This window comes from Pocillopora verrucosa, chromosome 6, assembly GCF_036669915.1.
Source record: "Pocillopora verrucosa isolate sample1 chromosome 6, ASM3666991v2, whole genome shotgun sequence".
Taxonomy (NCBI): domain Eukaryota; kingdom Metazoa; phylum Cnidaria; class Anthozoa; order Scleractinia; family Pocilloporidae; genus Pocillopora; species Pocillopora verrucosa.
Genome location: NC_089317.1, coordinates 7,879,635 through 7,901,454, shown reverse-complemented (window position 1 = coordinate 7,901,454; position 21,820 = coordinate 7,879,635). Strand labels below are relative to the sequence as shown.

Here is a 21,820-nt window from a genome sequence, read left to right as displayed (position 1 = left end):
TATCTATTTTATTGATCAATGTTTCATTGAGTTATAATTCATCGATCTCTTTCGATATTGCAAGTCCACACATGTAACCTAATCCCATGTATGTATGTATGTATGTATGTATAAGCCCAGTCGAAATGTCTTTGAGTGGAAAGCAAGCTGGTGATAGTAATAGGCTGCAGAGGCCAAACCTCGTCCTGAATTGAAGTCTGACATGGAAAGGTTCACCCTCTAGCAACATATGCAAAAAATAAAATTTCAGCGAGTTCTGCAGATCTGACTAGCATTAAGTCGAGGTCTGAGTTCTGCGACAACAAGGCCAACGTGGATATTTCCCAGTTTCTGAAGGAGCAAGAAAACAAACAAAACGAACAGTGACACATAAAAAGTCATATTTCCTGATACAGCGTTACCAATCACTGAATGTAACATATAGCTTTAAGGGGGGTTGTGAAAAAACCCAATATATGCAAAACCAGGTGAGTTTTCGGAATAGTTAAGCATTTAATGAAAAATGTATTGCAAGTTTTCTGATTAGATTAATCGACATCATGGTTGAGGACGTGATTTAAATGGTCAAAAGACATATATTCCAGAGTTTAAAAGTGGATCATCAGCAAATTACACTTGATTTTCCTTTATTTCTTCTCGAATTATTCAACAATTACAATTTAATCGAAAATATTTAACATAGTTGCATCGTCTTTTTTCCTGTAAGTGCCTTATGCTTTTAAAAAATATTATTCCAAAAGAAGAAATTTGTTGTCCGAAAAATGCCCGAGTTTTTATCACGGAAGAGTCTTCCAAAGGCTTAAAATTATGATAAACCAGTTCAGTGGAATTCATTCCCAATTTTTTCTCCAGCAGGGAGATAAGCTGAACGCAGTCGTAGCTGAAAAGGTGACCACAATTTGAGTCTTTCCATTTTCCTACAATCACTGTGATAAAATGAACTTTGAGAGCATGAGATCTTTTTTATTCTTTGTACTTTTGTGGATAAGAGCTTTCCACTACCCCTATCAACTACATTGAATAAGGAATAAAAACATACTTTAAGTCTGCTTTCGACGATACCAATGCAGTGCATTCAAGATAACCATAACCAATATAGCACTCCATAAATATCAAATGACAATATTTACCCACATAAGAAATTTTCCTTAAAAACCTGAAATGGCTCGATCTGTGGAAATTTATGCTTGGAATATAATCAAGGAGATAGGTAATCTTGTCTTACCATCCAAAACTGAGTGAGTGAGACATCTGCACTAAAACAAAGGTTAGTCTAATTATGAAAAAAAACAACAACAACAACAGCTCCAACGACAATATAAAAAAAAACAACCAATCCAATTAAATGTGAAACCATACAAAATTTGACAATAAACTATTAATCTTTATTTTATTAAAGTTCATTTTCGCTAGATAAAATTCTTCTTACAAATTCTCGGTGGCTTAGACAAAATCTTCTTATTTTTAACTTGACGAAGGCAAAGTGAAGAAGATACGAGTTTCTTTAAAATATGTTAAATTTGCATTAACTGACTTACTCAAAACCTTTCAAGTACAATTTCCTGTATATTGACTAGAAAAAAAAATCGCTTTATTTGAAGGAAAACACCTGTGACCGATTACACTACGAACAGGTAGAAAATTTGAAATGAAAAGCTTACAAAGTTTAAGGAGTAATACTTATTATAAGGAAAACTACTTACGTGTAATAGCTTTAGGCATGAGTCAGAAGAAAATTGACAAACTAATCTCAACAAGAACAATCAGTAAAATAAGACTCTATGAGCCTATCCTAATTTTGTCGGCTCACGTCCATCGGTTAAAACAGAATGTCCAGTAATCATTTTCCATTTAAACTTGAAGTGTGCCTCATATAACGAATATCGCCTTTTTAAGTAATTTTTGTGAATTTCAAAAATTAACTATTCATCAATATAATTGAAATTAAATCTAGTTATAGCAGATTAGCAAACTAACTTTGCAAAAAATTCCAGTTCTCATACGGCTTCGAACTTAACATGTTTGAAACCATCAAGAAATTATTCCTCTCGAATATAGTGTTACGAGGGGAAAGACTATTTCAAAATTGTACATTCATTAAACGGGTAGAAAAATTGCAATCAGAGTGTAAAAAAGTCAATGACAGTAAAACACCAATCACGAGGAGCGAAATACTTTAAACTTCTACAAGACTACATAAGACCGAACCAATAAATTGACCTTAATTGGCCAAAGCACGTATCGCAAACACTCTTACTACTTACAATTTAACAATTAAAGACAGTTAGCTTACAATCAGCGCTTTTCACTGTAAAAGAGACAGTTTTTAAGCTCTCCTTTAAGTCGACATCCTGTGACAACTACCTGACCAGACCAAGAAACTAGAAATCGATACGAAATGTATGATTAAAAAAAAGAGAGTTTGCTTGTAACTGAGAAGTGTGACGACTCCCTTGACGACTACATAGGAGGCTAGAGTTAGAATCTGAGATGCACGATATAGGTTCCCGAAATTTTCATAGGGTGCATGAAGTAGCTGAATAACCGAGGCCTCCATACCTGACAATGCCAGAAGCAATTCCACTTTTAATTGAAGGAAAAAACTATTTTTTTTCTCCTAGACGTGATCCTATTTCACCAGGGCGAGAAGGTTAAATTTTAACTTCTGAACTAACAGATAAGCGCTTATCTGAGGCTGGATCTTGGCTGTCGTTATGGTAGTTAAATACTTACAGGAACCTTTGGTTTAATAAAAATGATTCATGCTCTGCTTGTCATTTGCACAGCACCTAATCCAAGGTCTCCTTCCAATATCTGATCAGGCGGCTCACCACTGTTCACACTGCCGCTGGCGGGTCTGACCATAACTTCGCTGGTAAAACTCAGTTCTCCATTTATATTCAGCATGTCTTCGTCGCTATCTGTTACCACGGTTTCTGCCTACATTGAAACAAGACCCGTAAAAGCTGGGGTCCACACCAATAGTTGCCTACTTACGGTTGTTAAATGGCAGTTTATATGGATGAACGTTAATATACAAAATAATGCAAAACATTTGCAGGGACACACCATATTTAATTTTATCTCCCCGTTTTAAACATTTTCCACTTCCGTTGCGATGACAGATAGAATTAAAAACCATGAAAGAGACATAGCACCAGCTCGCGCTCAGAATTCGGCGATTTCGGAACACGACATTGAAACAGGACATGTTGCTGTTAAGGACCAGGTTCGGTTTATTGATCATGACTTTCCCTGGCACACAGGAAGGGTTAAAGAAGCCTATCACATAAGGCTTTATCCTTACAAAAAGAGTAGGGATAACGGAATCGAAATCCCTAATCATGGATGCGAACTATCAAAAACCATGACAGCCAATCAGAGACAAAACCCAACTATGAGGTACAAACATCTAATAGACGGAATGACACTGATGATCGAAATGCACCAATGAGAGCGCGCTGTGACACAGCGATAACAAAATAACAAGGTAAGATACTATAAAGAGCAAAATGTAAACTACCAACCTCGTCGCCTGACAAAAACTAGCAGTGTAGCAGTCTTAACGTTGCGATCAACACACGATTGATTAGCCTGACTCTTACACAATGAGAAAAACGATTAGACGTTCATTTATCTAGAAAAACCTTCCGCTTAAATTTGAAACAGTACCTTTGCATCAGGCCGCGATCTTGAGAGGAATCTTGCAAGAGGAGCGCACCATCCCGGTAAAGTCTCTGTCAGAGGCTGGCCATAGTTGGTAAAAATAGGTTTCATATACGTAAAGTTTGTCAAGGAAATGAAAGTAAGTCTCGTTTTCACTGCATTTACCCTTCACCAATAAATTGACCTCCAATGCAACGTGCTCTGTTCTGCGCGAAGGAAGGGAAGAGAGTTTATTCCTTCTTCCCGTTCTCTTTCGTTTGTCGGAGGCTGGATAAACTTGTAATCAAAGTGCAATAGCAACACTTCTCGTGTCGAACTTATCTTCGCGCTTCGACTAAAACTGAGCCAACGCAATGGCCCTACAACGAACGAACCCTAACTTTCTAATCACCCTTTTTTAATGATAAAAACCCTAAAGGTTTCGTTAAAATACCCATTCATGCTGTTTGTCTAGGCGAACTGCTCCAAAAGGCTAATTACCACATTTACCAACAAATCAGGAATCTTGACTCCATTCTGGAAGTGGTTTACAATAATCATCGTAACAATATGACCTGTTTAACTAAGACCTTTTCACCAAGTTTATGGGATAAAAACTAAAGTAAACCCGATAAGAAAGTAAATAGCGATTATCCACTCAAAACACCTAATCATTCCAGAACTAAATTGGTCGGTATTGAATAATCTCCCCTATAGTTCCATCCATGACATGAAACTGGTATAGGTTGGGCGAACCTGCTTTGCTTCAGGGGCGAACTCTCTAAAATGGTAGAGGGCGTTGTTGAAATGGGCGAAAGAATAACCTCGCTAACAGTTCCATTCATGACATAGAACTGGTATAGGTGGGGGCGAACCTGCTTTGTTACAGGGGCGTACTCTCAAAGAGGGTAAAGGGCAAACTTGAAATGGGCGAAACCTCCATATACCAATGAAAACAAACGAGTTTAATCTGCTGAGCTGTTTCAATAAAAAGTTTCTGACATGCACAGTACACTTTGCTGCATACAACAGCATCAATCTCGCTTTACAAAAGCACAATTAAAATGCAACGCAAGTAGCACAACTCTTTCATCAAAGGATATTTGACATCAAAGTCGTACCACTTTCTAAAGATCCAAGCTCTTTCGTAATGAGACTGCGCAGATCTGAGATTGTCGTCGGCTTCCTACATTATTTGAACATGAAAAAAAAAAAAAAGATGGTAACATAATAATTGACAAGTACAAACTAAACGAAAAGAACTTGAATTGTTCACAAAAAAACTTGGATAATAATAATAACAATCAAAATAAAAGCACTAAACACAGAAAAGTAATCAAGGAGACTCGACAGTATGATTTCATCAAATTAAAAAGAACAGGCAACAACCTTCTATATTTTGTGTGTTTGGTTAATTCTTTAATGCCTAACTTAACACCTCTTTCTACAGGTACCGTCGTTTGTGTCTACCTTTCCACGCACGCGATGACAACATGCTGTGTTGGCCTATCAAACTTCAACGTTTTGACAGCAAAAGTTCAAAGTGTGTACCAAGAGGTCGAGAGAATGTACGCAAATATATTTCCACGGAAACTGTGATTTGAGCGTTAGGTAATGTTGTGTTCCTTGTTGTTATCTAGCTGTGCGAGATTTAATTTCTTGATTTCGTAAGTCGGTGGTTGATCATACAAACAAACAAATAAAAAAAAAGACAAACAAGGCATAAGTTCAAGTACATATTTTGGCCTTGTTTGATGCAACTGCCATTTCCGATCATTATCAGCAAGCGTGAAAACCCTCTCAAGTGGGCTGGCAATGCTGTCAAAACATTGAAGTTGGCTACGCCAACAGAACATGTGCGTAGAAGGATAGATGCAATCGACGGTAATGGCCGTTTGCAGAGTATAGATGAAACAATCATTTGAGGCCAGAGGAGAGAGTCAAGCGTAAAACTGGCACAACTGAGACTCAACATACCCGGCGAAACAAGAAAAATAATAAAGCACATTTGACGACTTGAGGCAAAAGAAAGTGATGGCTAACTTTGCTAGTAGATGGCGGAAGTGGTAATAACAGAGATAGATAAAAGCAAAATTCAGGAAGAAAAGGATTCATGGCCACGCTCCACAAAGCAAAGAAGACCCGACTCTAGTATCTATTTATGTGGTCTTCGAGTTAATTAAACATGGTTGCCCCGAAAAAGGCAAGAAAGTTTGAACACTAATACGGAAAGAACCTACAGTGCTGACCGAAACATAGGTAGACCGCTTATCTTCTTCTTCAGGATCTACGCCAACCCTGAAAAACAAATGGAGCATGTTAACTTTAAAAATTGGATTCAAAAGCAACAGAACCCACTTAAGAACGTACTACGTATACCGTGATTCCGTCGTTAGAAAAAAATACTTAATTCTTTTAAAAAATAAATATCTTCTTTAAGAAAAGGTGAAGCTATTCTTAGGAGAGTGACTAGCGAATAATTTGGAACTCTTGGATCAAATTAGATTGCAACGGTCAGAGGTGATTTCAAAGAACTTTGACAAATTGCTGTAAATGGAAATGTCTGCCACTGGATTTAGTTGCTTTAAGTTTAAAACAGTATCCTACCTTATCCTCAGAAAAGAGAGTACCGACATGGTAGCACCTCCATTGATAATAACAGTTATTAAAACCACAATTAGTACTGACGTCAACATCATCTGACGAGAAACTGATTCCGTGTTGCGCATGGCCAAAGCGAATGCAACGGCACCTCGCAAACCTTCATTGAACGGATAAAAGGTGTAAAATTACACTGATACATTAATGGAAGATTGTTAGTAAAAAACGAGTACTTAATACCTCGTCAAAGCCTGAGTGAGTGGGCATGACTTAACTCAGTAAGATGCCTACGGTAATTGCAGTTGAGTCTGTCACTCTAAAAAGAGTGACAGCCTCACCCTCAGGTGATTTGAAATTACTCCCCTGAGTACACTTCATTCAGTTTTACCACCATTTTTAATAGAAAAAATCGGGCGTTTAACAACACCGACCCTACACCAGTTTATTATCTCGTGTTGAGTCTACATTAGTAGAAGAGGTTTAACCCACGGTGTGTATCACAATTTTTGATACATACTTTTATCGACGTCACTCCTAGAACTATCGGGACGCACTGACATCAATTTTCTTTTAATCGCGCGACGGACTTCGCCGAAAAGGGGGGAATACGCATACTCTATCGATTAATTTCGAATAGGATTTTGTGTCTTCCGATTCTAGATGTAATCATTTACGGAGTTACCAAATTGGACTCTCGTTTCGCTGTTGTACAATTTTGTTAATCACTCGTTTAATTTCAGACCGAATTGTACTCTACCTATAACACTGATCATCATCAAAAATGATACCCTTGTTCTATATTCTTTTCCTTGAAAAAAACAACCTTCAGATTATTCACCTGCAAACATCATCATATGCTGAAATTGGTAACTAATCTTCCTGTGCCTTCCCAAATTAAGTAAAAACGACAATGGATAAACGTTTAAAAGCCTTCCTAAAGTCATGGCAACCTGTACATCAAACAGTTAAGAATCAATAACCGATGATTGGCTTAGGAACGTTCAATCAGTCAGATATCATTACAGCATGACCCAAGCGGGCTCTCGCTTAGGTATGTTCATCGTTAACAAACTGTATCAATTGGTGAACGATAGCGAGAAGGAGGGAAAACCGAAAAATTGTCCTCGTTGCATGCTTTTGCTGGTACCTTTGAGATGCACAACATTCATTAACCTCTCGATCCTTTTAAACTGATTGACCAATTAAACTTCTAATAAACTAACTATAATACAAAAAGTGAACAGAGAAACAAAAGATTAAGCTCTCTCGTGGTGCTGTCAACATAAAACTAGCACCGTTGCTTAAATCTCCGAATTTTTACCGCTCCTCAAAGCTCCTCACATCTACTTCAAGTAGCTCTGCATAAACTGAGCCGTTTGTGCAAATAATTCATGGTATCACAAATCTTAAACGTTAAAAAGTAATAATAAAATAGAAAAACAAACAATTGATTTAAAAAGTTGACAGTTTAAAAATATTTTCTGTACAGATTCACATGGGGGCCATTGTTTGATTTTTCAATTTTTTTCCGAACCAGAAATAATAACACAGCCGCGTAAAAATTATTCAAAATTTTCGAACGATCAGAAATTATGTGTTAGGTGTTACTTTCCAAGTAACCACTCCAATTTAATAAAAAAAGATACAAATGTCCATGATATAAATCCAATCTTCCACTGGTGATGTTGAAAGGTGAAGAGAGATAACCCCATGTATGAAAATATAAAACTCTCCGCTAGAAAATTTAAGAGTGCAAACGTCTGCAAAGAAACGTTGGAAAACATATCAAGGTTAGCTTTGTAATTTTCGGTAGAAAAAGCTGTAAGAGAACTATTATTCCAAAGTATAACACGACAGAACAGGGCAAAACTACGGAGCAACAGAGTGACCGTAATGAACGACCCAAAACTTTGATTTGTTTTTCGTTTTTAGGTTTCATGTTTAAACAAACGAAATCTTAAGCGCGATATAGATCTTTTTTTGGTCCCAAAAAAACACAGTAGTGATTTCTTTCGTGTTGTTTTCGTCCTTTGTATACTCCTTATGCGATCAATATGATGCAAAGATAAGGCGGTAGGGCGTATTTCGCAAAACTAAAATCAAAGTGCTAAATGGTGAAGAAATAGTGGAATAATCACATAATGCGAGCGAACATTTAGTTCACTGCCGCTACTTCTCCTAGCCCCTTTCGGGCTCGGAAATTACTTTCCCCGTAGTATCATGAAGTGTATGATTTTCCTGAAGCTTAACAAAAAAATATATAAAAAATATGTTTTGAGGATAAGTACAGTACACATGTAAATGACAAGACAAAGTTATTAGAAGTACAGTACCTGTTTTGTGTTCTGTTTTGACTCCTCTGACAAATTGTTATATGTGTAATGAGCTTGAGAAATTCCGCAGAAAAGAACTGCAACAATGCCTGGAGGGAAACAGCATGAAAATTATTTTACGGTTTCAACAACAATACACATAAAAAATTACTACAGTAATGGTAATGCTGATAATAATAATACACATAAAATATCCACATAAAAGATAAGAATAGCAATAACAATTACTATTTACTATACTATTAATATTATTATCATTCTCATGAGTGTTCTCATTACTATCATTAATTTTTTTTAAAATTAGTGATGGTGATGGGACTGAGTGGAGCCCAATTCGGAAATTGTAATGATTACAATTATATTAATCCATCAGGTGTCTTTTTGCATGTTAATAAATGAGAAGTAATAATTCTCAAATTTATGGTAATAAAGATAACTATGCAGAATTACTAGCCAGTGCTCTCTTTATTTACTACATTCCCAACATTATTTTCATCGTGATTACCTAGATAAATAGAGAATAATATATGGGCGCGCGTAGATATGGAATTTCTCTTCGAGTGTTTAACTCGATAGCTCACGAGTAAGCGCAGCGAGTTGAACACGAGCCTTCTACTGAGAAGAAAAGCCGATTTCATCAATGAATGAAAATAAATGAATCGACAATCCCCGAATAACAATCGTAGAGTGCGTTGACAGGGCGTGAAATTAACTTTTTTTTCTGATAGCCACTTGGCTCCTAAATTCTTCAAAGTGGTAGCCAATTCAAAAAAGTTGGTCGCCATTTTCAAAGACAAACAAAATCTTTCTTTACGCTGTCAGCGTTCTAGATAGACCCTCCAAAATTACGTTAGGGAAAAGATTCTTTAACGTGCTGCAAAGTGGACACTAAGATGGATGATATACAACGTTCAGGCTCATCTAAATCCAAGATGGCGTCTAGTTATCGATCGAGATGCATGTGCTACGTTTTGGAAACAAACTTAACGAGGAAGATTGCCGTGGATTTATCTTTGCAAGTCTTTTTAATTCACTATATCTCTTGGTAAGGTTATGATGAAACGTTCTAGTCGCCAATTTGGCGACTAACTTTCAGGATTTGGTCGCCAAAGTGAAAAATTTAGTCGCATTGGCGCCTGTATTAGGCGCAATTTCACGCCCTCTGTTGGCGCTAACTCTTAAAATGGAAAAATGCGTTGAATCATGATTACAAAAACAACAATGGTCGTAATTTTCAATTTACAAAATTCTCATTTATTGACTTTGTCCTTACCGACAGAAGAAGTCTTTCAGGTAAACGGCCAAAATCGGTTAGTGGCAAATCTTCCAGTTGTCGATTTTCATTCTCAGCCGAGAGAGATGCTAACACCAAAGCCACTGAATACGTAACTTTCGGTTTTTCTCTCAGTATATTGGTTTTCTTCTCCTTCTAGAAAAGTTTGAACCTTATTGTCTGTCAGCGATACGGATTTTATAGTGTTCTAGCCGCCATAATTCGAGAAAGCTCCGATAAACAACTTGTATTGGGAATCGTGAAGGCTTTGCTGTTCATTCATCAACCTGACCAAGTGGCGCCAAAGGCGAGTGACGTGTCTGCAGCTGATTGGCTATATCAACACACGTGAAAAAATATCTATTTTTTTCACGTGTGTTGTTACGGCTTTTCTCAAGGCCAGAAAACCCTATATAACACCGCAGTTTATGTGATAAATAGAGGATATTACATGGCATCTCTCGTGAATCGTGAAGGCTCTGCCGTTCATTCATCAAACTGACCGAGTGGCGCCAAAGGCGTGTGACGTGTCAGCAGCTGATTGTCTATATCAACACACGTAAAAAAAAAAAATTCGATATTTTTTCACGTGTGTTGTTCCGGCTTTTCCCAGGGCCGGAAATTCCTGTATGACACCGCAGTTTATGTGATAATAAGGTTTTCTCCATTACTTTGGTATTCCGTGAACTTTTAGACACTTACCTGTTAGATTGGCTGCCTCTGCCATGAGAAATGTGGTCCATGACAGTAGGAAGAACAAAGCCGTCTCTAAGAGAGGAAAGTCTGAGATTTTGGTGAGTTTTGTCACCTGTTTTTGTTGTGATGTTAAGGGTCTAAAACCACAAAATGTTCATAACGAACATCAAACCTCCATGAGACAGATATTGACAACAAATTCTATATCCAAATATATTACAAAACACCACTTTTTGCCAATTCAGGCATATGAACAAAAACTTCCCACCACCTTCCCCCCCCCCTCTAGCCGGGGGGGGGGAGGGGAAAGGGGATGGATTTTATTTTTGTAAGATTCCGTAAGTGTCCCAAGATTTTATCCTCCATTGTTTATAATAATGTTAAATAAACTTTTGAAAGGATACAAGAGCAGTAACAAGACCCATAGCAAAACCGAGAAAGAAAGAACCCGAGAAAACACCAATGAAAACACCCACTGACTCAAAGAACTTATCAACTTGAAATCCAGTGCCTGCGTTGTCCAACAGATACGTCTCTACAGATCTGAAAAGACAAGCAGTATTGAAGAACAATTGAGACTTCTAATTTTGATTAAATTCATTTATAAAAAAGTTCGGATATAATGCACGCTGTCATTGGTTGAAAGAGCGTGCTCTACCAGTGATAGTACAAAACACAGAACTGAGCTAAAGCTCAGTCACGCCATTTGCCAATTTGTACTATGTCAGACCATTTTGCGGACTTCATTCAATCATGTCTCGTTTTTTCTTCCTACACTTCTTGAATGCTTTAGCTACTTCCTGTGTGCTTTACAACAAAACAGAGCACAGTCAAGGCTTCTTTATTTGTTAATTCAAACCATGCCTGACATGGCATGAAAATATAGGTGTGTGTCAGGTGCACTTCCTCTCAAAAACAATTCTTTGGGTGGAGACAGGTAGAGTTTTAATTCACACTCAAATATAATTAAATAAATAAATAAATAAATAAATAAATAAATAATGATTTAACAGTGGACAATTCAGGAGGTGGCTCAATAAGTCTTCCTGTCCATTGTTTCTTGGTCAAATTGCCTTGAAATACTCAACTTCACAACCAACAATACCTTCACACATGTTGTAAGAATTGAGATGGCAATATCTGTATTCCACATACTCTTTACAGTTGCTGTATAATGTATCTTTCTACCACAAGAGCTGTCGCAAGTATTGTATTTGATTTGTTTTTTGGATCATTAAGAAACCACATATTATTATAGTAGTTTCCTTGTTTGCCAAAAGTGAGCTAATACTGCTTCATCAACTGTGCTGTGCTCTTGACACAACAAACAATTCTATTAGTTACAATAAATATCTAATCCAAATTCTCACCCACACTACTTCCTACCTGAAGAGAACAATTGCCACAGCATCATTCATGACACTTTCACCAAATACCAAAGCATACAGATCCACATCCACATGCAGGTCATGAAAAATGGCCAGCACTGTTACTGGAAAAAAAATCACAGTAATATTACGTTTGAGTTTATGATGGATCTACTGTACAAAAGGTGCAAACAAGAGAATAAACTCTGAGAGGGGTAATGGAAAAGAGCAACTTTTCACAAGTAGTGATGGAGTAGAGTTGCCTCCCAATAATTTGAAACTTAAAGAGAAACTGAAAATGTTTGAGATGGTGATGGTAAGTTCAGGTTATTGGGAGTTAAGAGCAAATAAACAGTAATAAATTCATGCAGTGAACATTTTGATCAAATGAATTCTATCATCGCATAGAAAGATAAATTGACATGGAATATTCAGCAGGCTAGGGATAAAGCAGTTAACTTTTTATGAAAATAGGACACAGTGTACTTACTGTGAAACTCAGAAAACCATATACACCAGAACTGTTTGGTGGAACTACGATAATTTACCATATAAGGGCATCCAAACACACAAGCTATGCTACAGTATTACACTTACTGAAACAGGTGCAAAAAAATGGCTGGCTGCTTGATTCAAACTTTGAATTTTTTTTTGGCCTTTTAGGCTTAACTTTGTAAGAAACAAGCTTTTAAGTCTATCAGATTTTGTTGATGGTCACAAAGAACACTTAGATGGTTTCCTTTGTGTTGCTTTCCTCTTTCACATATGCCTTATGCAAACAATGAGATGCCCAGATAAGGGTGTAGGAGCATTTTGCAAACTAAAAGCTAAAATATTATGAATATGAAATAATAGTTGAATTTTTAATCTGTTATTTACTGGTGCACTGTAATACAAGTGAAAATTTTGCTCCTTGCTCATTAGGTTGGTGTTGCCTTGACCAGCCAGTTTGTCTCTGAGTAATTCAAACCAACAAACCTGGATCTGTGGCTGATATCAGAGCTCCAAATAAGAGGCATTCCAGGAAACCAAATTCTTTGGGTACATGACGAGAATCGAACTTTGTGTAGGCATACATTGTCCCCCTGTTTAACAGACAGTACAAATTCATTACACAACAGCTGGCAAGAAGTATTGTAAGGAAGTATTGTAAAAGTATATTAAAATAATTTCTTAAACTTTAAAAGCAAGTTTCTTTATTTATCCAGGATTTCTTTGGATTTGCTTTACTTTACTCAGTGATTGACATAAAAAGGTTGTACCAACCTCTCAGCCACTCAAACTCAATTTTAAAACAAATTGCAACTTGTCTTTCCTTAACATTCTCGTTGGCTTTTTGTGATATATTCCTTCCCTATGATTGGCTGTTGCAATAACATTGTTTTAATTTCACATCACTTAATCAAAATGCACACAATTTAATTTACTATTTTCCTTTCCTCTTGAGGACAAGGATCTTTTAAAGATCTTTAAAGGATCTGTAAAAGATCCTCAAAGATCTTTGTAAGCAAAAACGTTTGTTAAAATCCTCAAGGATTTGATAAAGACCCTCAAAGGATATTACAAAGATCCTTATAAGGATCCTCGCAAAGTTCTTTTCAAGGATCCTTGAAGATCCTCAAGGATTTACCAAGGATCTTTCAAAGACCCTCAAAAGATCCTTTCAAGGATCCTTTGAAGATCTTTTTAAGGATTTTCAGGATCTTGCAAGGATTCTAGTCAAGATCTTTGCAGGATCTTTTTGAGGATCTTTCAAGATCCTCAAGGATTTAATGAGGATCTTTAAAAGACCTTCCAAAGATCCTTTTAAGGATCCTATTAAGATCTTTGCAAGGATCCTTAAGGATTTGATCAGGATCTTACAAGGATCCTACTCAAGATCTTTGCAAGATCTTTTCAAGGATCCTTCAAGATCCTCAAGGATTTGATGTGGATCTTTTAAAGACCTACAAAAGATCCTTTCAAGGATCCTGTAAAGATCTTTGCCAGGTCCTTAGGAATTTGATCAGGATCTTACAAGGATCCTTAAGTCAAGATCTTTGCAGGATCTTTTCAAGGATCCTTCAGGATCCTCAAGGATTTAATGAGGATCTTTTAAAGACCTTCAAAAGAACCTTTCATGGATCTTTGCTAAGATCCTTAAGAATTTGATCAGGAGTTACAAGGATCCTAGTTAAGATCTTTGCACGATCTGTTCTACAATCCTTCAAGATCCTCAAGGAATTGAAAAGGATCTTCCAAATATCTTTAAAAGATTCATTTCATGATTTTGTACAGCTCTTTGTAAGGATCCTTTTTAAATTTGATGTGGATCTCAAAGGCAACTTTGTTAAGATCTCTACCACATCTCTGCATTATGAACAAGGTTCCTTTGAAATCCTCAAGTAGTTTCAAACATCTCAAAATTGTAAATTGAGGGCTCACTGTTTTATAATTTAACCACAACAAGGAATTTTCGCAGAAAATTATTGTGCAATAAGCGTAATGAAGGTTACCGCATAGCAACGCCATGCTTGAGGCTTTCGGGAAACTTTGTGACTACTTACATGACAACAAATAGGGTTTTGCATTATGGGATGGGAATTTATACGCGCCGAGATTTTTAACGGTCGCATAAAAACATAAGAAGCTCGTTGTTACGGCAAATATCATCGACAATGGTCGGAACTAAAAAGAAAATGTACACAGAAATAAAACTAAAGGAAAGGCGTTTTCTGGAGTTCAGAAACAAGCGGAAAGAGAGACAGAAACAACCGAAATCGTCAATCAAACTCCAAGCAGGTCTCGCGATTGCTCTGACTGTGAGGCTGAATGAAAAGAATTCATTGCTACTTCTGGAAAGAAAATGAAGATGCCATCCTCGCCTAATGATTCTTGCTCTGAGCTCTTGGAGAGTGAGGATGCAAATGATGTGTTACAGGGACAAGGATACAGGCTTATCGATCTAGAGAGATTCTCCTCGACGCTCACTGAAGGACATGTTTCTGAAGAAGGTGTGAATTTACTTGGTTCTGTGTAACCAACTTAAAAAGCTCTTTTAGAGGTTTTCATATGAATTCCCGAAAACACTTATTTTGTACCTCAGGATGTATTAGTTCAATTCATGAGAAGTTTTCAGGGCTGTATCCTCTTACTAAGTTGAGTTGGATAAGCTGACAGTTTCTCTATAAGCTGAATTTTAAGTAAGATATTGTGGAATAACTCACCTAATAATCACGGTGAACTTTGAACGGGCACTGTGCCCATAATATAAACGACTCCAAAAGTTCCTCAGCTCATCCAAAAGAACGACCCTAGTACTTTGTTTTGACACTAAAAACACTTGATTTCATGCAATCTTTGTGCAGTTATCTTTTCTCAAGTATACTTAGGTTTTTCACACCATGTGGTGGACAAATTGATCTGATGTCAAATAACAAATTGGTTTAGGGCAACATAATTATTACATGTAGTTATATTCAGTATGTGTGATTCCTAAGCTTTCCTTTGGTATATAGGTTAATAAGGTTTAGAAATATAGTCATTGAAGTACTCTTGTTTGCCTTTTTTTCATGTTTACCCCCTCTGTAAGAGTAGTCTGAGTCTGGTCATAGTCTAGTCCTAGACAAGTTGAACACATATATTTTGGTCTTCTTATCTTTGAGCTGGACTGTTGCCAGATTTTTTGGAAAATGAAAATCTTAGTACTAACCTAAAGTCTGAACAGAAATAGTGTAGAAGTAGTCCTACTAGAAGAGGATGGGTAATTCTCGTTTAGCAATTAAAAAAGTTTTATCTTCATTTTTTTATGTTTGGTTCAATTTTTCTTTTTAACTTAGTATGAGGATTTAAGTATGCTTATTTTCTTGTCAAAATTTCGAAGGTTCTATAACATTCTTGCTAAGATCTTCAACGATCTTCAAGGAACTTGACAGGAAAATGAAAGATCCTTAAAGATCTTGGCAAGAAAGTCAAAGATCCTTGAAGATCTTGGCAAGAAAATCAAAGATCCTTGAAGATCTTGGCAAGAAAATGAAGGATCCTTGAAGATATTAACAAGAATTTTGAAGATCTTCATGAAGATCCTCAAGAGGATCCTCAAAGGTCCTCATGAAGATCTTGAAAGATCCTTAAAGATCCTTAAAGATCCTTGAAAGATTTTCACCAGGGAGTATTATTATAATAGTATCAGTATGAAATCATAACAAGTCCAAAAATGCTAATCAGCCTTGCAGTTTAGGAAAAGAATTCTTACCCATCAACATATCTGTAACTTTTACATGCTTAATTTACATGTAAATGTATGTGTATGTATGTTTCCTCATCAGCCACTATTCCTGTTTAATACCATAGTATGACATCAAACAAAGAGTAAGAGTTGTGCTGTTCCAGCAAGTGCTTAATGTTCATTTGCCGTTCCTTTCATAACTTTACAGAAAAGTATAAGAGATTCCAAATTAACCCACTCATTTATTCAACAATTTGTATACAACAATTTTCATAATTATTTCATGAATTTCATGCTTGCGGACTGGCCCTTTCACATTACCATCGCTTTAGTTGTGGGACACAATTGGACACAATGGCATACAAGGCAAAGTTACATGACAATGAGCAACAATAGCACAGTCATACACTTCATCGTAACATGTTTTAATAACAGTCTGCATGCAAACACATGCACATCAGATGAGGGAATGGTACCATACTAGTCTTCAATACCGCCTCATCTTTGAGTTGCACAGCACTATGTACAGTAGGTACCAAATCTACTCACCCAAACACCATGCACGAGACAGTTGTTCCAACAAATGCGTATGTAAGGATGGCACCAATGTTCCGGAAGAAAAAGCGCTGAAAGTGTATTATAGATTAAAAATAATAAATAAATCTATATAGTACTAATTCTATACAAGAAGGTGTGATAGATGAATAAATAAAAAGTTTACATATAATTTCTCTGAAACTAACAAATTGAATAATATGATTATTACCAAAGGTAATATACTACTAGTAGTTTACAGCAAGTTTAGTGGGGAAAAATTTGTTGTATATCCGTTAGGTTTGTAAACAAAACATGTAAAATAAAAATAAAATTTAAGTAAAATAGTTTAGGATTTAAGGGCATTAACGTGATAAAACTATTGAAACAGTTTTTCGTCTTGAACATGGGCCTAAACCTCCATTTGTTTCTAAGGTTCAAAGTACTTGATGTGTTACAAGCAAGAAGAAGGTCATGGGGCTTGTTCTGTTTGCTCTGAATTATTTTTCTTAAGTGAGATGTCAGTGTGCTCTCATACTATTTTTTAATTATATTCATGTAAAAGGAAATATGTGAAGTACACATTTAGATTATAACAAAAGTTCACTTGGTTATCACCTTTTTCATGTCATATCCAGCATAGAAAATAATTGGTGGCAGTAGAACATAGAAAAATATTTCAGGATCAAAAACAGCCTGCAGGAAAAAAAGTTGAAAAATGTAAACTGTTCATCTCAAAAGGCTTTCAACTCTCATTTCTGATCAACAAAGTACTTTTTACTGATACTAAATGATCATTTATATATTAAGCAAAAATTCTGAGATCTTTACTGCCTGGCATGTTATGCTTTGTACTCTAAAAACAGTTATCTAACCCTTTGACCTCTTAAAGTGATTAGTATTTAATTTCTTCTTACAATTTTACCCCTGAATCCAACATTAAGGTCATGAGAATAAAGGAAATGATCACCAACCAAAGAAGCTCTTGATTGTTAACACAATTCTCCTTGTCAGCACATTAGGAAGTGTACAGAGAATAGTATGGAGAATATTTATACTGATGTTTGGGTGAAAAGGGTTAATACATTGTTCCTTTACCCTGACTTATTTTTCTCACCTGTACTCTCTGTTTGTCGTGGGAGCACAACATGTATAAATTTTTTTTACTATAAAACACTTGCAGCTAACTAGTTTGATTTGCGTCAAACTGTTTTTAGCTTGATGAAAAGACTTGCTTGATTCAAGGTGAGCCCAACACAGTATTACAACATAGCACATGCGCAAGTCTAACCTAATTCTTGAGGAGCTACCATGATGGCAAAAATCCTTATGTATGCATGCGCATACATAACATGACCTGCAGTTTCATTCTACCAAGTTTAGCTACAAGGTTTCAAAACTTTTGAGGTTGTTTTCCTGTTTTCTGTCCTGGGACAGACCTTCATGCACCATTGCTTTTAAAAAATACTAATTAGATTGCAAACATATCACTTTTTGAACTGAATCACTTTAAAAACATAAAAATGTGTGTAGGAAACCTTGTATTAGCTTATCATCAGCATGTAAATATTCTTCATTGTACCTACCATCTGCTCCAGTTCACTTTCTTGACCAGAATTCTGCACTGCTCCAGACAATGTATATGAATACTGTGAACCATTTGAAGTGCTAATATACAGCTTCTTTCTTGCAGTACTTATGGTACAGTTTGGGTAAGTAACTTCCACTCTCTTATTTCTACTTAAATATTTTATGAGAAGACCAATTATCATACCTGGGGAAAAAACAAAAACTTAGCACAATTTACCCATCAACCAATCCATGCCAACTGTGGTCAACACATCATGCACCTTGTAAATTTAAAGGAAGAATTAAAAAGTGAAATTTGAAATGACTATACAACCACCCCACCCCCCCTGCTTCCCTTAACTCGCTGTTTTTTGATCAATGAAAATAAAGTGCAATATTGTATAGGAGGGGCAGGGATGAAAGTTTGGGTCTTTGGGGAAAAAATTCTGAAGGGAAGTTTCAGAAATTGCGGTGCTGCATCAACAAAGATATAAAAAAATGCACCAAGTGCATTGTTGAGTTATATAAGCACACAGGAATTTTTAAGAACATGAGAGAAGTGCAGAGAAGCACGAGCCAAACGTGAGTGCTTCTCACACTTCTCGATATTGTGAATTGCATGAGCTCATACCAATGACATAGGCTGCATGCATCATATCTAAAAAGTGCACTCATGTGAAGTAAGGTGCATGCTTGTTCTGACCAATCACAGCACACGCATTTCTCTGAACATTTTATAATTGGAATTATGACAAGATAATTTGGTTTTATTAAACTAAGTTAATAATCTAAATTGACCACAACAGAAGTTTCTAAATCTGATGTTTAGAGCACTGGCCTTTTGTCAGGATGACTGAATAATAAAAATGATGCTCTAACAGATGGCTGATACTTGAATGCCACCTTCAAAAACTCTTTACAGTGGTCAATTCATATCATCAACTCAGGTGATAAAACCAAATTATCATATTTGAGAAAGATTTTGCTTGTTATTCCAAAACATTGCAATCTCTTTGCCAACTATTTAGTTCCAGAAATGGTAAAAACAAACTTTGGAACATAGCCTTTTCCAGGCATTCAGTTAGTAAAACAGAGCATAGGTGTGAAGTTATTAGTAATTAGTGGTGGCACAGTGGAAAAAGCAAGGGATTTTCGTTTGGTCAAAAAAGGAAGGTCAGGTCTAGGTCAGATTGCATCCCTGACCCCCTCTTATTTTCAACTTGGCATACATATTGATTTGCACCACATAATCATAATCTAAGAATCATCTTTAAGGAATCCATGGTAACAATTAAGCCCCATACAAACAGTTGATGATAGTTTCAATGGTCACGTGTGTTTGAACACAAACTATCAAGCACTATCATCAACTATCATTGAGTATCATGCAGTTTGGATAAGTTCATATTCAACATGATTCTTGATGATAGTGAATGAAAGTTTTTTGGTTAAATGGCAAATGCTTAAATGACAAAAGCAGTGGTAAAAATTTTGCAGAATGTCTCATGGTTCAATCTCATCTTCTCCTGGAAGGCTTCAGTGCATGCATCTTCAAATTGCAACTTCTTAACTAAAATTTTAAATACCATCAAAATTACTGATATCAGCATGCCCTATATTTGTTTACAATTACACGATCTCATCATGGCATGATTTTCTCAACTATCGTCACACATTAGGGATTGTTTGAATGCAAAGTGAATGAAAGTTGAAACTATCATCAGCTATCATCAATTATCATGACCATTTGAATAGGGCTTAACCCTTTAACTCCCATGAGTGACCAAGACAGAACTTCTCCCCATAACATTAATACAATATCAAACAGACAAGTGATGAGAATAAAGAAAAATATCAATGAAGGTATGATTAGTTGATCCAATACCAAATTTTCTAAACAAACATGGTGAGAATGATGGCAGACAGGAGAATAAATAAAGATATCTTGGTAGTGAAAGGGTTAAGATATGTATAAATTTTAGTTGCCCTTCTATTCCAATTGAATGACATAATGTACAAAAGCACTGTAAATATGAATCATTTGAACAAATGATTCTTTTCTTCTCATTGGAATATTTGTGAAATCCAAGTAAGTCTAAATGCATTCAGACTATTCTCAGAACTAGATCCTGTGTGACTTAGTCCAAACAAGAAAAAAAAAACATCAAAAGAAAAATTTGTCTGGGTATTTATTCTTAGGAAGCTTAACGGCACACAGCAGACCTAAACAGGTAAATTCTCAAAAGTATTGTTTCTATGGCATTTTTATTATTTATATTAATAAATCTATCAGGAAAATATTTTTTTCTGAAAATTACTCCAAACATTTGCATTTCTTGGTATATTTTTAACCACTAAATTTGAAAAATGAACTCTATTTTTTTTGCTGTTGTTGTTTTGTGTTTGTTTGTATGCGATCTTTTCACCTCGTAAAGTCTTCTGCGCTTTTGGTGATTGGTGGTGACAACTCAGTGCAGAATTTGGGACGCAAACTTACCACGGATGTTGAACATTCATTGAAATGCATGCAAGCTACGAAGACAAATTTATCAGTTTCGAAGGCAAGTTTTGGCATTATGCCGGATATCTGAAACGTCAGGTGGTCAGTTGTGAGCGGACTTGATCAATCGGTGCAGGTGACGAAGGTTTCACTTCTGTCAAGAGCTCACACATCGCCAGCATCTCTGTTCAAATACTTTGCAATGCCAACCAGTTCATCAACTGAACAAACTTATAATAGGAAACTCACCGTATATCATACAAACTCCCGTCTCGTGCAGAAAGCGGAAACGCTTTACTTTAAACAACCATACAGTTAACACGGTGATAATCAACAAAAACATCATGACGAGGAGGAATGCCGTGTCGATCTCACTGTATTTCTTCTCTTTCTCGGCAGCTTCCTTCTCTTTGACTAAATCGCTGTCCTCATTTTGTGCTTCTACGATGGTGGAAAATGAAACTAGTAAAAAATAAGCTAAGAACGATAACCTTGATCGGCCGACCGCCATTTTGACACCCCCGGTGACAGGACTCAATTCAGGCTCTCACGGCCAATAAATTCCGCCGGCATTAACTCGAAACTTGGGTCTATCGATAGGGGAGATAGTGCGCAATTTTCTGTCATTTTGCGATGGTTTTAGTTTTATTTCCCACCATCTGAGACCGTAGGGTAGATTTAAGACGACCAGATTTTACCCTTCGTCCTAATGCAAAGAGCTCTCGCTCGGTCTTTACCGAGGATTATTGTGAATTCAAATGATTTTGCAAAGTTACAAGCCAACTTTACGGCTAAATAAAAAAAATCACTCAAACATATTTTTGTTTCGTTTTTGTTGCTGTTTTGTTTTGTTTGGGTTTTTTTGTTTACTTCTGTTTTGTTTCGTTTTTTTTTCAGCTAGTCTGACTGCTCTAAGTTAAGCTCATTTCAAGTAGGATTTGGTAACATGGACACTTCGTTTTCATCTTCTTTAAAGATAGGGGAAAATTTGAAGAGGAGAATCTTGCAATGGAGCAAAACTTTTAGATATTTATCACGAATACCGCCGGTAGACCATGATTCAGAAGATGTAACGTAAGGTACATTTAGCTCACG

General features: G+C 36.3%; 1 protein-coding gene across 2 annotated transcripts; it reads right to left on the bottom strand.

The window, feature by feature from the left end:
* Nucleotides 1–1,373: 1,373 nt before the first annotated feature.
* On the bottom strand, nt 1,374–21,241 carry LOC131774120 (sodium/hydrogen exchanger 6). 2 transcript variants are annotated; one of them, XM_059090134.2, is made up of 16 exons: nt 20,975–21,241; nt 18,243–18,430; nt 17,275–17,352; nt 16,672–16,748; nt 12,894–13,000; nt 11,935–12,040; nt 10,953–11,091; nt 10,555–10,660; nt 8,580–8,668; nt 7,893–8,006; nt 7,085–7,196; nt 6,253–6,406; nt 5,886–5,943; nt 4,749–4,831; nt 3,673–3,781; nt 1,374–2,940 (listed from the first exon to the last, which is right to left on the bottom strand). In XM_059090134.2, exons 1-16 carry the CDS (start codon nt 21,234–21,236, stop codon nt 2,761–2,763), a joined length of 1,962 nt encoding a protein of 653 aa, XP_058946117.1. In that variant the 5' UTR covers nt 21,237–21,241; the 3' UTR covers nt 1,374–2,760. The 2 variants fall into 2 exon arrangements, with proteins under 2 accessions (XP_058946117.1, XP_058946118.1); XM_059090135.2 differs by having other exon boundaries at nt 5,895–5,943.
* Nucleotides 21,242–21,820: the final 579 nt, after the last annotated feature.

Coding starts and splice junctions, on each gene's coding strand:
- LOC131774120 (XM_059090134.2), bottom strand. CDS start 21,236: ATGGCGGTCGGCCGATCAAGGTTATCGTTCTTAGCTTATTTTTTACTA. Junction 7,197..7,892: donor GATTTATATCATGGACATTT/GTATCTTTTTTT, acceptor TTTGATGTACAG/GTTGCCATGACTTTAGGAAG. Junction 6,407..7,084: donor GCATATGATGATGTTTGCAG/GTGAATAATCTG, acceptor CGTTCAATGAAG/GTTTGCGAGGTGCCGTTGCA.